General features: G+C 44.5%; 1 protein-coding gene across 1 annotated transcript in view; it reads left to right on the top strand.

Moving 5' to 3' along the window:
• The first annotated feature begins 1,092 nt into the window (after positions 1-1,092).
• CAPZA2 (capping actin protein of muscle Z-line subunit alpha 2) overlaps positions 1,093-15,806 on the top strand; it is a 35,988-nt gene continuing 21,274 nt past the window's right edge. Inside the window, exons 1-2 of the mRNA XM_075558591.1 lie at positions 1,093-1,461; positions 13,539-13,602. Coding sequence (XP_075414706.1) covers positions 1,108-1,461; positions 13,539-13,602 — 418 coding nt within the window. The 5' untranslated portion in view covers positions 1,093-1,107. The remainder of the gene's footprint in view (positions 1,462-13,538; positions 13,603-15,806) is intronic.

The raw sequence follows: 15,806 nt of genomic DNA on the forward strand, positions 1-15,806 counted from the left end.
ATGATATGATTTTTTTTTTTTGTTCTTTGATGCCTGATACCTCATCCCATCGACACCTCGTGATCACACAGTCTGGTGTGCTTCTTCCATGTGGTCTGTGTTGCTTCTCAGCTAGATGGCCACTTGTTTATCTTCCAGCCTTTAAGACCCCAGACATTCTATCTTTTGATAGCCAGGCTCCATCAGCTTTCTTCACATTTGCTTATGGACTCACTTTGTCTTCAGCGATTGTGTCGGGAAGGTGAGCATTATGGAATGCCAGTTTAATAGAACAAAGTGTTCTTGCATTTAGGGAGTAAGAAGTATGTCTTAGGTGCATTATAGGATAAACATGTTGCTGTTAGGTGCCTTCGAGTTGGTTCCAATCCATAATGACTTTATGCACAGCAGAAGGAAACACTGCCCTGTCCTGCACCATCTTCACAAATTGTTCCTGTGCTTGAGTCCACTGTTCAATACATTTTGAAGAGGATTTTTTTCTTTTTTGTTTTACTTTACCAAACATGGTACCTTTCTTGAGGGACTCCTGATACCACATCCAAGGTATGTAAGGCGAAATCTCCTCATCCTTGCCTCTACAGAGCACTCTGGCTGTACTTTTTCCAGGGCAGATGTCTTGTCCTGGCAGTCCATGGTACTTTCGATATACTTCTCCAGCAGCACAATTCAAATTCATCGATATACTTATAGTTCCAATACCCATTCTTCTATCTGGCAGTCCTTATTGAGGTCCACTGGGTTCACATCTTAATTTTATCCAGTGCCTTCTCCAACTGTTCAAGGTGTTTAATAAACACGGTAAACCTGCAGAGCTGAACCCAGTGCTTGACATACATGAAAGTCCAATAAATATTTGCTGAATGAATAAGTGAACATATCAAGAGCAATCTTCCAACTATGGGCCATTTTGTGTATGCATTTTATAATTTAAGTTGGAATTTTTTCCCCCTAATACTTAGGGTTTAAAAAAAAAACAAAACACCAAACCACTGAGTGTTTCAAAAAGCTTCCATTCGTGCAGTTTTTCACATTTCAGTTGGCAGAGTCCAGCACTTGGTGGGAACATCGTCACGGGCTCAGAATGTACTCGTTGCAGGCTGGCCCCATATGGTCACCGGCGGGGAGACAGACAATCCTGTGCTCAGGGCTGACAGGGAGGCTGACAAGCCTGCAGCAGGCGGCGGTGGGAAGCCACTCCCTCCCCCGCCCAGTCGCCCAGGGGCCCGCGCACGCGCACAGCCGCCCTTCGGGCCCGCGGGCCTGGCGGAGGGAGGCGGAGCTTCCGGCGCGCGTGCGCGGCAACCCGGACGCTCCTCCCTCGGCGGGGGCGCGCAGCGCGGAGGACCGCTCGCAAAGAGGGAAGTCAGGTGGCCGCTGCTGCTGCCGCCGCCGCCGCCGCCGCGATTTGTCGCCAGAAGAAAGATGGCGGATCTGGAGGAGCAGTTGTCTGATGAGGAGAAGGTAAGAGCCGCGGGGGCGGCCGAGCCCGGCCGTCGGGAACCAGGGGAGCCTGGGCGTCTCGGTGCGCAGCCTGGCCGCCGGGCAGGGCCGCTGGCCGTCGCCGGTGCCCTCGGCTGCCCTTCCTTCGCCGTTTCCCCGCGGCGCTCCAGTGCCTGCCCCTGTCAGTCACCCGAGGCCCCGCGCGGGGGCCGGGACTCGGCCAGGCCTGTTCGCTCCGCTCCTTGTAGGGCTTGTGCTCCGAAAATAGGAAGCGGGTGCGGGCGGCGGAGACGCCGGGCTGGGCGCGGTGGGCGGGGGCGGCGGAGGGCGGCGCCGCGGGACCCCCTCCCTCTTCCGGGGACCTCTTCCTCCCTCCCCCACTCCGCCCGGGACCCCCCTCCCGCCACCTGGGACCCGCGCCCTCCGCCTCGAGCCCGCTCCCTCCTCCGGGGCCCGGCGGGCGCACGGGGGGAAAGGCCCGTGGGCCCCGGGGTGGGAGTGAGGACTGCAGAGGGGGCTGTGTCCAGGCCCGGGAGCGGCCCAGGGGCAGCGCCCCGTCCGCGGACTGGCCTGGGAGTGAAGCCGGGGTGAGGGGGAAGGAGAGAAAAATCGCCTGGGAAGCAGATCTTGCACTTCTCTCTTCTCCTCGCCCCCCACCCCCACCCCTGGGAGCTTCCGTTCCCGGTGCTCGACGGTCATTTCCTCCTCCTCCCCGTGGAGGTCTGTCTCTTCTTCTGGGGGCGTCAGCTGGGCGCGTTGCACCGCCCGCGGCCCTCGGAGGCAGTGGGGTTGCTCGCACAGCCTCCTTCGACACCTCCTCCCCGAGGTAGTTTCCTGCCCAGCTTGGCAGCAGCCTCCCAGGAAGCTGCTGTGGTGGCACCCCGTCTTCCTCCTGGGGTTTCTGCGTGCATCCGAGGTGCTGTGCCTAGCACCTGTGGGGCGACTACATTCCGGGACATTTGAGATCAGAATGTGGTCCTTGAACTAGTTCTCCCATATTCACTCCTTCCGTGAGGCCTTGGTCTTCCGGGGGGAGGGGGGACGGGCAGGCGGGCGAAGGAGGTATTTCCTGGGGGTAATTTGGGGCATTTCCTGGAAAAGACCTTGATGTTTATCAAGCCCAGAAAGAACTCAACATAATGTATGAGTAAGGTGATTATAATCTGAAGAAAACCCATTCTTAATTTAACAGTGTTGCTTTTGTTAAAGTTCCAAAGCAGTTCCATGTAAAAAAAAATGCACAATTACATGATGGTGTCTCAGAAACACCAAATGCCAACCTAAGGATATTTTTGGTTGGAACACTGCTCTTCAGTTTCATATGCGTGCTCTCTTAGCCCATTTGAATGTGCAGGTGCAGGAACCAGCTTCAGCTTCATTTTAGGAATCCACACTCACCCCCCTCCCTTTTTTGGGGGGAGGGGGTTCTTTGATAGAACCACTGCTATATTGAGTCAATTTTGACTCATAGCGGCCTTTTTGGGTGGAAGAGAGCTGCCCCATAGGATTTCCAAGGCTAATTGGGGAAGGCAACTGGAACAATTTTTATTACATCACACCAGCCAGTGGGATGGGCACATACACACCTCACTTAGCAGCAGAGTGTGCTTTAGTGCACTCTGATAAGAAGACTTATGAGAAGAGCAACGTGAAAGACCGAATGGACACATAGCCATGTTCGCAAGTGTTGCTATGTGGTACTCACGTGTATTTTGGGTAAATAGTCGAGAGCTGGCAACTGGAAGAGCACACACACACCACAGCATGCACATACGCTGAAGAGTTTTTAAAGAGGTTGCATTGTTTTTATCCTACTGTGTTCTTAACTGGTAATTTGTAACCCCAGTGCCTAGGAAGCTAGCTGAGGCGGGAGCAGCAGAGTGGGAGTTAACACAGACCTGCCATGTGTATAAAAGCCAAAAATAGCTGGATTTTTTTCAAAATGAGGTAACATTTTTTTATTTTCCTGCACTCTTGGGCACTCAGCTCCTAAGAGGGTGGGCCCCACTCTCTACTCTTGCCTAGCATCTTGCCTTAGGGGTAAAGGAAGGACACTTTTAATTTGATGTTTGCAGTTTTGTAAGAATATTCTGTTGGTATTTTGCACTTAAATTTCTATTTTGAGTAAAACACTGACCAGACTTTTGGGTTAAATTGGAATAACCAATTAAGTGAAAATGTAGGGTTCTCATCACAGTTATCTGAAGGACCTTTTAATCTTTGGGGAGGAGAATGTCTGGCATAGAATCAGAGCGTCAAGGTTTTGGAATTTTCAAAAACAAATTTTTTTAATACTTTTAAACTTTTGGAATACCCATATCGATTTCAGAAAGAAAGTAGAGATTTTTATAGAATTACAGTATATGCCTGGCTCAGATAATACAAAAATCCCTTCTAATTTGCTATGAGGAAGGTAGGGAGGTTGTTATATTGTTGCCATTTCATAGGTAAATCGATGAGCTTTCTTGGCTTTCTTAAGAACATACAGGTCCTACCTAGGAAGTGGCCACGGTGCTATGTATACCCAAGTTTGAGTTCATGCTTTTGTGACATTTCTCAGTCTCGTCTCCGACAGCCGATGATCACACCCTCTTGTTGTTTTTTTTTAATCATTTTATTAGGGGCTCATACAACTCTTAGCACAATCCATACATACATCAATTGTGTAAAGCACATCTACACATTCATTGTTCTCATCATATTCAAAACATTCGCTCTCTACTTAAGCCCTTTGCATCAGCTCCACATTTTCCCCTCCCTCCCCGCTCCCCTCTCCCTCATGAACTCTTGATAATTTATAAATTATTATTTTGTCATATCTTGCCCCGTCCGACATTTCCCTTCACTCACTTTTCTGTTGTCCACCCCCCCAGGGAGGAGGCCACATGTAGATACTTGTGATCAATTACCCTTTTCCAACCCACCCTCCCTCTACCCTTCCGGTATGGTGATTCACACCACTGGTCCTGAAGGGATCATCTGCCCTGGATTCCCTGTGTTTCCAGTTCCTATCTGTACAGTGTACATCCTCCAGTCTAGACAGATTTGTAAGGTATAATTGGGATCATGATAATGGGGAGGAGGAAGCATTTAGGAACTAGAGGAAAGTTGTATGTTTCATCGTTGCTACATCGCACCCAGACTGGCTCGTCTCCTCCCCAAGACCCTTCTTTAAGGGGATGTCCAGTGGTTTACAAATGGGCTTTGGGTCTTCACTCTGCACTCCCCGCCCCCCCCTCATTCACTATGATAAGATTTTTTGTTCCGATGATGCCTGATACCTGATCCCTTCGACACTTTGTGATCACACAGGCTGGTGTGCTTCTTCCATGTGGGCTTTGTTGCTTCTGAGCTAGATGGCCGCTTATTTACCTTCAAGCCTTTAAGACCTAGGACGCTATATCTTTTGATAGCCAGGCACCATCAGCTTTCTTCACCACATTCGCTTATTCACCCACTTTGTCTTCAGTGGTTGTGTAGGGAAGGTATCATAGAATGCCAATTTAATAGAAGAAAATATTCTTGAATTGAGGAAATACTTGAGTGGAGGTCCAATGTCCATCTGCTACCTTAATACTAAACCTACACATATATGCACATAGATCTATTTCCCCATCTTCATATATAAATATGTTTACATAGGCACATGCCTTTATTTAGACTTCTGTAAATGCCCTTTATCTCCTAGCTCTTTCCTCTATTTCCTTTGACTTTCCTCTTGTCCCACTATCATGCTCAGTCTTCATTTGGGTTTCAGTAATTCCTCTTGGTTATATTAACCTTGATCACGTCCTACCAGGCCTCCTGCACCCTCCTCACCACCGATTTGGATCACTTGTTCCCTTGTCCCTGGGTTTGTTAACACCACTCACTACCTTTCCTCCCACCTCCCCCTCTCCCATGTCCCCCCCCGGAGCTGTTGGTCCCATTGTTTTCTTCTCCAGATTGTTCATCCAGCCTATCTTATTTAGACATACTGCAGAGATAATAGCATGCACAAAAACAAGACAGAGCAAAACTAAGCAACAATATACAACAAAAACAACAGCAAACCAATGACAAAAACAAAACACAACAAGAAAGAAAAGCCTGTAGTTAGTTCAAGGACTTTTTGTTAGCCTTTATAAGTGTTTTCCTGTCCAGTCTGTTGGGGCACCACGCCCTTGCCCCAAAGTACACCTTCAGCATTCCCTGGGGACCTCACCGCTCCGTTCCCTTGCTGTTCTGTTGCACCCCCTTAGTGTTTTGCCTCGGTGTGACTAGATCAGATCAGGCACAATTCCCACACCGTGTCTCTGGTGTTGTCCCCTGTAGGGCTATGGGTCAGTGAGGGGTGTCATGTCTCATAGTGGGGCCGGCCATGTGATCCTCTCTGTGGACTGGCTACTCTAATCAGGAACATAGTTCTCAAGACCTGGTGGGCCAGGCTGTGCTCCACTCTCTCCTCCTCCCCCTTCATCTGTTCCCGTGTGCTCCAATCAGTTATGTCCCTCTCCGGAGATTCAATGCCGTCCTTTGAAATAAATTCTTCTGGGGGAAGCGGCAGGTGTCCACGTGGTAGTTTGGATTGGGGCTGGCCCCTCTGACCTCTCCACTGGTTCCCTACTCCACAGGGGAGCTGCAGATTTAAAGCCGTCCTTTGAAATAAATTCTTCTGAAGGGAGGGGCAGGTGTCCACATGGTAGTTGGGATTGGGGCTAGCCCCTCTGACCTCTCCACTGGTTCCCTGTTCCACGCGATCACACCCTCTTCTTGTTTCCACTCTGTTGACAGCTGATTTTGTGAAGAAGAAACTGTTGTGCATAGGGTTGGCAGTGAGCAATTGTAAATTCCAAACGTAGTGTTTTGATCATTGTGGAACATAGCAGTTTGGGAGTTTTATTTTTAATTGTTTAACACTTTTTAAAGTTTTTTGCTACTGGAAATTCAGAAGACATTTTTTTTTAATTCAACATAGAGATTGGTAGTCACAGTCGGGTGTAAGCTCATGCCAGACAACACGACTTGGGAAGGAAAACAGGAAGGTTGGAATACCCAGGAAGTGTGTTTGGTGTCCAGTAACTTCATTTGAAGAATTTGGTGTTGTATCTCAGGTGTTTTACAAGCAAGACGAGCCCCAGGGTGTAGTGGGTTATGTGTTAGGCTGCTAACCACAAGGGCAGCAAATCGAAACCATCAGCTGCAGGTGAAAAACGAGGCTTTCTCCTTCCATGCAGAGTTGCTCTGACTCAGAATGGGCTTGATGGCAGTGAGCATGGGGTTTTCATTTGGCTCTTTGCACATCCGAAGCAGCCCTGTTGGTGTAGTGGTTAGGCACTGGACTGTTAGGTTGATAGTTCAAACCCATCATCCACTCCTAAGGACTGTCTGCTCCCATACAGCCTCAGAAACCTTATGAGTCATAATCAACTGACGCCAGTGTGCTTGGTGGTTTGGGTTGCCAATAAGAGATGCAAAGATGCACTGTGCTATTATTAGGCACATTTGACAGCTTGCTGTCTAGACCAGGATTGTTCAACCTCAGTTGTGTGGATATTTTGGACAGGATAATTCTTCGTCTTGTGGGAATATCCTGTGTATTGAAAAAGTTAAAGCCCTGAGATGGGGTGAGCCTCCAAGGGGGAAAAGGGTTGACAAGGAGAAGACAGAGCAAAACCTTGGAAAGTTTTTTGAATTTAAGAGTTAGGGGGAGAAAGCGCAATAAAAAGGCACCGAATGGTGGTCGAAGTGGCAGTGCTGTGTCGTGGAAGTTGAAGAGACTGGAGGACGCAGTGCCTGGTGTTGCAGAGGCCTGAAGAAGGACTTTCAGAATGAAAAAAGCCTTTGGTGTTAATGAGAAACAGATCCTCTAAACTCACCCCCGATCAGCTTTGTCATGATCCCCATGTCAGGATGGGAAAGTGGTGAAGAAGAAGTCCAGTTTGAATGGTGGCCTTGATTCATCGTAGCTGCTGTGCTCAGGTTTAGAGCAGAGATGGAAAGAAAACTACACGCTGGGTCGGAAGTGTGTGTGCATGATTTCTCCCTTGCTGAAATGGCTTCTCAGTCTTGCCTGCGTTGTAAACTGCTCGTGATTCAATAATGACCCACAGCCTTCCATTGCCTTCTTTTGTATTGTTGCCTATCTGCCCCTTTGCAATTTGTGTGTACCTTGATCTTTGAGCTGCTAACCTCATGGTCAGCAATTCGAAACCACTAACTGCCCTGAAACCACAGAGGCAGTTCTACTCCAACCTGCAAGGTCACTGTGAGTCCGCGGCTCAATGGCCATGAGTTTGGTTTGGTTTGGGTTTTGCGATAAACATTTATCAATGTCAGTAAGTTTACCTGGTGTTCTTGACTCCCTGTGGTCTCCAGGGCCAGGCCCAGTGCTGTACTCAACTTTGCTAACTCCAATAGCATGCTTGGCATACATTAGATAAGTGGTTTTCAACTTTGCTGCACATTATAAAGTCAACTGGAGAGTTTATAAGCACATATGTGCATATAGATTCCAATCATGGGGGAGGCCCAGAGCATGCTGTTAGTCAGCCACTGACTTGTAGGGACCTCACCATGCTGATCAGTTGAAAATTGGATGGTTGTGTTCCATGGGGGTTGTTTTGTGTTTGTGTTTTTCTCACTGCCTGTTTTCACAAGTAGATGGCCAGGCCTTTCTTCCTAGTCCACCTAACTCCATAGCACCACTGTATCCTGTTCAGCATTACAGCGGCACTCAAGCCTCCTTGGAGCCATTCATGGGGGATATTGGCTGGAAATTGAATCCAGGTTTCTCTCATGAATGGCAAGAATGCTCCATCAAACCGTCAATCCTAAAAAAAATTTTTTAATCCTAGAAGCTTCCCAGATGATTTGCACAATACCTAAGGTCGAGAGGCACACTGGATTAGGCACTCAATAAATGTTAAATTGATGAGTGGAGACAGTAAATCTCTTAGCTTATTGAGGAGAAATTGGAAGTGATGGTTTTTTTCTCACTGTTTCATATTGCCGGGTACTTTGACAGCATCGAAAATGTAGGATATTTGTGGGCTAGGAGAGCCCTGCTGGCATCGTGGTCAGGTGTTCTGCTGCAATCCACAGGGTCAGCGGTTTTATACCATCAGCTGCTCCTTGGGAGGAAGACGAAGACTTTCTACTCCCATAAAGAATCGCCGTCTTACACCAGTCAGTGTAAGGCATGAAAAAGAATAACAATTTATAAATTATCAAGGGTTCATGAGGGAGGGAGAATGGGAGTGTGTTTGTCCCAGTAGACTAGAGAAACATCCAGGGAGAGAGTTTTATATAAAGGGTAATTGTACATTAAGAAAGCATCCCAACCCAGTCCAGTCCATGCCCATAAGTCAGATATTAGCCCATATGTCCGATACCAATCTATAAAGTCCTCTTCAGACTTATGAAACACATGCAATGACGCCAAATGCAGGAAGATCACAGGCCAGTGGGTAGAAAGTCTTTGGATCCAGTGGGGGGTATAAGCATCTCAGCGCTGCCAGGGGGCTCCACATGGCTTCTCCAGCACCCAGGGCTGCAGCATGTTGGAAGAATTGATGTTGAATTCTTTGGTTGGCTTAGTTGGTTAACTAATATGGACCCTATCTTCAATTACCATTCAAAATGACATATACAAGAGAGTTTGTTTGTTTGGGTTTTTTTAATACTTTAAGTTGAGATTCATTTTGGTTTAATTTTTAATTTTTTTAATCATTTTATTGGGGGCTCTCACAGGTCTTAAAACATCCCAATACATCAATTGTTTCCAGCTTATTTGTACAAGGGAGATTTTAATTATGCATTTATCAGTGAGGTTGTTTTATGAATATCAGTTGCTAACATCTCACACCTCTATTAAACTCTAGCACAGTGGTTCTCAACCTGTGGGTTGTGATCCCTTTGGGGGTCTAACGACCCTTTCATAGGGGTCGCTCGATTCATAACAGTAGCTGAATTATAGTTATGAAGTAGCAACAAAGTAATTTTATGGTTGGGGGGGTCACCACCACATGAGGAACTGTATGAAAGGATCGTGGCCTTAGGAAGGTTGAGAGCCACTGCTCTGTAGGGTTGCTATGAATCAGTGAGTGTGTGGTGCCTTTTATGGTTGTTTGTTTTATGTACCATGCTAAGGACTGGACGTTTGTTGGCGATCTTTCGTTGCCATCCTTTACTTCTTTGTCTCCTGTGTCAGTTGACCAAAACCCAGGTGACCATCAATAGTCAGACAAATGTTGACCCTGCTAAATCATTTGTCTCCCTTGCATCATGGGTCTGTCTGGGAGCTCTCTTGGAGCCTCTTTGGAACTTGTGATTAGCTGATGCGTATTTACAGAAGATTCCGTGGGAAGCATTGTTCACACTTGCCATTATTGCCACTGCTGTAGTTCTTTAAGAAACTGCTGGGAGTCTGCTTCTTCATAACTCATATGGGGATATCATCAATCATTTAAATGATCAGAAATAAATCCTTTCAGCAAAGTTAATAGGAATATCTTTATCTCAATTTCCACATGAAAAGTCCCAAGCAAATTATACCTTATCGTTGAGTAAGGGACAAATTTCAGATGGATCTGATTCCGTAAGTTTAGATAGTTGTAGACATCAACTAACAACCTTAAGTAGACCTTCACAGCTTGTCCCTATCAGGTCTAACTGTATCATCGGAGATTTGATTCTAAGATCCCTAACTCTGTAATGTGCGTGTGTCATCCCCGTAACGGACATTTACCGGCACCGTCCTGCAGCTTCAGACTGATGGACACTGCTGCAGATAGCCACTCTTACAGCTACTGCTGTAATTAATGTGCCCCAAGAGAAGACACGCCTCTACCTTCAGTGCAGTTTTGTACCCAGGTATGTTTTAATTTCCAATGATAGGTGGTAAGTTGTTTAATAGATAAATGAGGAGGTAGGTAAGAATCAAAAGAATAACCCACTCCCCCTCCCAGCAAGGATTTTGTTTTGTTTTGTGAAGATGTATTTGTGTTAGTTATGTTAAAATCTTATTCCATGGGTATCCAGCCATCCAGCTTTCAGCAAGAACTGGCATGGTTATGATCATTACAAAAAGAATTTTTTTTAAGGCAGAAAACATGTTGAGAAAATGCATTATGGAACCCTGGGTATTAAAACGGTCCGTTTGGATTAAACACATGCAGGTATGAATTGAAACCTTAGTAGCTGTGGGGGTAGCCAGCGCCCCTCCCCAACTAATCATGGGTTTGGTAGGCGCAATTGTACAGTTAAGATATATAAAGATTATAATAAAGTCATAGCGAGATGGAAGAGAGAGAGTAAAATAAAGGAGTCAGACACATTTCATGGTAGCATGCTCACCTCAGCTCCTCTTCGTGGTCCACGTGGAGGTGGGGGGTGAGCGGGCAGGAGAGAGCATGAGGTTTTATTTCGAACTAAAGCTTATATATCTTTGTGGGCATGCAATCCCTCTGATTACAGATATAATCTACGCCATAGGAAGGGATTGTAACATAGGCGATACAAGCAATAGGAGGGGATGACCTAGTACAGGGAGGGGATAGGGGTACTTATGTGGTAAGATGGGTGGACCCTAGACTCAATATAGTAGCCTAACCTTAGTCATCCTTGAGTGGTCCTGGCTTGCCTTCGGCCATTCCTTCAAGATAACAATAGCAGAAGGGAGTGGACCCTACTTAGGGTGAGTCGGGCTATACAGTCTGGTTGTTCCTCGTGCACAATCATTTGCTAAGTGTAGCAAGCAGCATCTTGGGTTTGGCATATATTTCGGGGAGACAACTTGGGAGAAATTTTTCTGTATCCCACAAGTGCAATACTCCCCTCCTTTACAACCTTCTGTCTGTCATTTATCTTTTTTCCTTATTGCACTTGCTAACCCTGGTGGCATATGGGATTATGGCTTAGTGGCTTACACCTTGGGCTGCTGACCACAAGATCAGAACCACCAGTGGACCCAAGAGAGAATGATGAGGCTTTCTACTCCTGTAAAGGGTTACGGCCTCAGAATCCACAGAGACAGTGCGCTCTGTCCCCAGCAGAGCGGTGAGTTGGAAATGACTCGGTGACCCGGAGGTGAGACAGTACAGGCATTATGAGAGCAGTCACCACTGCCTTCCTGATCTTAGGGGAAGCATTTCTTCATCTCTCACCATACTGGATGGATTCACTATGGATGCTTTTCTAGGAGCTTTTTTAAAAAATCATATTAAGACTTACTTCCTCCTTTTCTAGCCTGTTGAGATTATTTGTAAGACTAAATATTTTAACTTTATCAAATAGTTCTGCATACATTGAGATGTTCCCACTGTTTTTCTTCTTTAGTCAGTTGGTACTCTGAATTACTTTGATTTGGAATATATTAACTGCCCTACGGAATTTCCATTGGGTCTTGATGTAGCCTTTAGATAAATTGCTAGATTTGACTTACTAATATTTTATGGAAGGTTTTTGCATCTGTTGATGAGATAATGTTTTGTGAGTTGTTTCTTATAATACTCGGCTTTTGGATATCAGCATAATACTCCCCTCTTAAAATTAATATGAAAAGTTCTCTTGTGTTTTTTGAAACAATTTTTACAGAATTGGGAGTAATTCTTCCTTGAATGCTTCTTTAAATAAATCTGGAGGGTTTTTTGTTGGGTGATTTTTAACTCCAAAGTCAGTATACCCAAACAACAAGAACAAAAAGCCTTAGAAACCACATGTAGGGTTTTAAGGCTATAAATGTTTGTGGGAGCAGACTGCCTCATCTTTGTTCCACAGAGCCCCATCTTTGAAGATCGAATTCTTTTCCATGTGTCTTTGGTTTTGAGGCCTGGTGAGTTCAAACTGCTGACCTTGCAGTTAGCCCTACCACCACCTACCCACTGCCATCGAGTCAATTCTAACTCACAGTGACCCCAGTAGGGGAGGGTAGAACGGCCCCAGTGGGTTTCCAAGACCACCAGGGCGCCCTACTAGATAAGGGAAGGAAAATATAGTCCTTAGTAGATGTCCAAAACCAAACTGCCACTGAGTCAGTGCTGACTCACAGGGCCCCCGTGGGTTTCTGAGACTGTAGCTATGTGGGATTAGAAAGCCCAGTCTTTCTCCTGGGGAGCTGCTGGTGCTTTTGAACCACTGACTTGTGGATTGCAACCCAACATGTAACTACAAAACCCATGTTGCTACCAGTGCTTCTAGCCTAGGACTGTGTTTTTCTTCATACTTGAACGTTGGTTTGTGTGTCTTTCATGGAATGTGCCCGTTTTATCTAAATTGTCACTATTGACACTTTAAATGTGAAAAAACAGCGCGGGGCAGCTGCTTGGTGGTAATATCACGTTCTACCTGGTTCTTCTCGTGGCTGGAGGATAGTATTCTCCAAATTTGTTTGAGATTTGTGAAGCAAGTCATTGCTCAGCAGAAAACACCGTCTCATGAATCAAAATGACGGCATTAGTTAGCTCTTCTGCTGAAGTTCCGTCACCTCTGAAGGGTGAATAGAGGAGTAACTCTGGTCATGGGGTTGTTGGGAAGAGTAATTGGCTCTGCCCATTGGAAGTTCTCAGGAAGCACCAAATGCTTGTGCCACCTTCAACATTCCTACTTGTCGGTCTTAGCCAGCAGCCATGGTGTGGACCGCACGTCAGCCTTTTTAACGCCGCATGCCAGGCAGGCCCCTTTTGATGGTAAATGTGTATTTTCTGACCGTTAAGGCTTTGTCCCACAGGCAGTCCTCAACTGGGTACGACTCAGTCCAGGCTCATGTTCAGCCCTCACACTTTAGACATTTCTTCTCTTTCCACATTTTTCTTAGTTTGTCCTTACAACATATATGCATCAATTCCCACCATTGTACCAAAGTGTAGCTTTTTCACCCACAAATTTTCTTGATTAATATGTAAGTTTTTTATAATTAAATATCTTTCTACATTTAGCTGTGTGTGGTGATTATATTAAATAATTAAAATAGTAAGCATAAGATGTTTGCGTAAAGACGTGTCACAATTTTAAGTGTTAGACCCTTTTTGCTGGCGCTGAGAGGGGTGATTTTGCATGTCTTTTGACATTTTGGCAGAGGTCTTTACTATGGAACATTTATATTTTCATTCCTATTTTAGGTGCGTATAGCAGCAAAATTCATCATTCATGCCCCTCCAGGAGAATTTAATGAAGTGTTTAATGGTAAGTGTTAAATTTATAATGCTAAGCACTTGGTTTTTTTTTTTAAAGAATTAAATCATTACATAGCCAAAAAAAAGTAAGCAGTGTGCAGAGTTGTCTTTGTTTACTGAACTATGATGAAAGCATCAGTCACTGGGTTTTGTAATAGCTGAAATAAAATGGATATATGAAACATGGAAGCATTGTGTGTGAACCATTTGTACCTTACAAAGTAACAAATATGATACTAGGCATTGACTAGCATATAATTTTATTCCCCCTAAGTCATACCTTTGGGTAAAGTTTTTCTGTAAAATTACAAGCTCCTATAGTAGCTATTTCTTCAGTACAAACCAAACTCACTGCCATCTAGTGGGTTCCAAATCATGGCTACCAGATAAGCCAGAACGAAAGCACTCCACGGTTTCCCCATGCCGAAAAGCTTCACAGAGCATACTTGCTGAGTTGCACTCTTGGCCAGAGAAGCTGATGGGTTCCGACAGCCCATCTTTTGGTTAGCAGACCAATGATTGAACTCACTGTGCTGCCAGGGCTCCTGTTCTTCTAGAACATTTGAATTGTTTCAAGAGACAAGACAGTTTTCATCTCAATGTATTTTTTTCCACAGAATGTGAAATGCAATTTTGTCCTTAAAAACACAAAAATAAACTACTAGATCAGTCCAAACAGTCCCAAATGGGGAAGAAACCTTGTCTCACCCTGCTTAGAAGATGGCAGGCAATTCATGTAAAAGCAGTTTGTTAAATTATGTCTCGGAAGTCAATTCCCAGCATGTCTTTTTTTGCAAAGATTATTGGCAGACATTTTCGTAATGCCCAAACAAACCCATCGCCGCTAGTTAGTGCTGACTCATGGCAACCTGGTAGGACTGTACAACTGCTTCTTCCAAGTTCCTGAGACCGTGCATTTGGGGGAAGCAGGCAGCGCGAGCTTTACATTAGTAGCTGGTAGTTTTAAACTTGTAAACTTATGGTTAGCAGCCTAATGCTTGGTTACCATTAAAACCAAAAACCCAAACCCATTCATAAAATCCTATAGGAATCCTCTAGAACTGAATAGAACTATCCCAGAGAGCGTCTAAGACTTTGAATCTTAACAGAAACACATCTTTCTCCTGCCAACTTTTTGGTGAGTGGCCAAGCATTAGAAGCACTGTGCATTCAAGTGCCTTAGTCACCTAGGGACCAGGCATTAAATACAGTGTCCTGGTTCCTGTAAACAGCGTAACAGTGACTCTTCTTTGGTGGTGAAAAGGCTCTAGTCGAAAACCACTTGACAAGAAAATAGCTTATCTACTTTGGGGATACTGAAGAGTTGATTGCAGACCATTGCAGTCAAGCAAACATCTCAGTAAAGCGAGTCACAAGAATCTTGTTATAATGATGTATTGTTGATAATAATAGAAAATGCTGTCTTTTGGGAAGGCAGTTTCATAATAAGTAAAAAAGTAACTATATGTATTTGACTAAGTAATATAGTTAACTAAGTAATACCATTTCCCTTTTATCCTGAGATGATTGTTACCCAAATAGACAAAGTCCTATGCACACAGCTTGCTTCTCCTTGTTTGTGTTTAGGCAGGAGTTTTCTCAGGAAACAGGTGCTGTACACCTCACTAATAGGTGGTTACCGGGAAGTATTTTAATCTTGAAACTTTTTATAGGGGAAAAAAGGTTGTTTTCAGAAGCCCTTTTTTTAATTGGTGAGGTTCAGGTCTTTTCATCTGTTTATTGACTCTCTGGTCAAGTCTATAAAAGAAATGCATTTATACAATTAGCTGTTTCTATTATTATTGATCCCATTAGATGGATAAAAAGCACATGCTTAATTTAATAAAGAAATATACTTAGAAAAATATGTGGTTTTAAAATAGCAAAACCTTATCAAAGGAATACAAATGTGTAAAAGTTAATTGATTTTATTAAAATAACAAAAGCTGTAATGAGCCAATATTTATATAACAACTAAAGAATTTGCTCATAGAAATGCTTATTAATGAGAATTGTTCTTTTTTTTACATTTAGTGGGCTTCTATGAAGTCATTCAAAGCATGAAATAAATATAATAGAAACATCAAAAAGTGTTTCATTTTAAAAGTTAAGATAATTTGATGTATTTCCTGCTGACAATTATGCATAATAATCAAGTAAAAGGAATATACCAAGATTAAGATAGAATTTTGTTAGTTTGCTGAGATTACGGGT

The sequence above is a fragment of the Tenrec ecaudatus genome, chromosome 9 (assembly GCF_050624435.1).
Source record: "Tenrec ecaudatus isolate mTenEca1 chromosome 9, mTenEca1.hap1, whole genome shotgun sequence".
Taxonomy (NCBI): domain Eukaryota; kingdom Metazoa; phylum Chordata; class Mammalia; order Afrosoricida; family Tenrecidae; genus Tenrec; species Tenrec ecaudatus.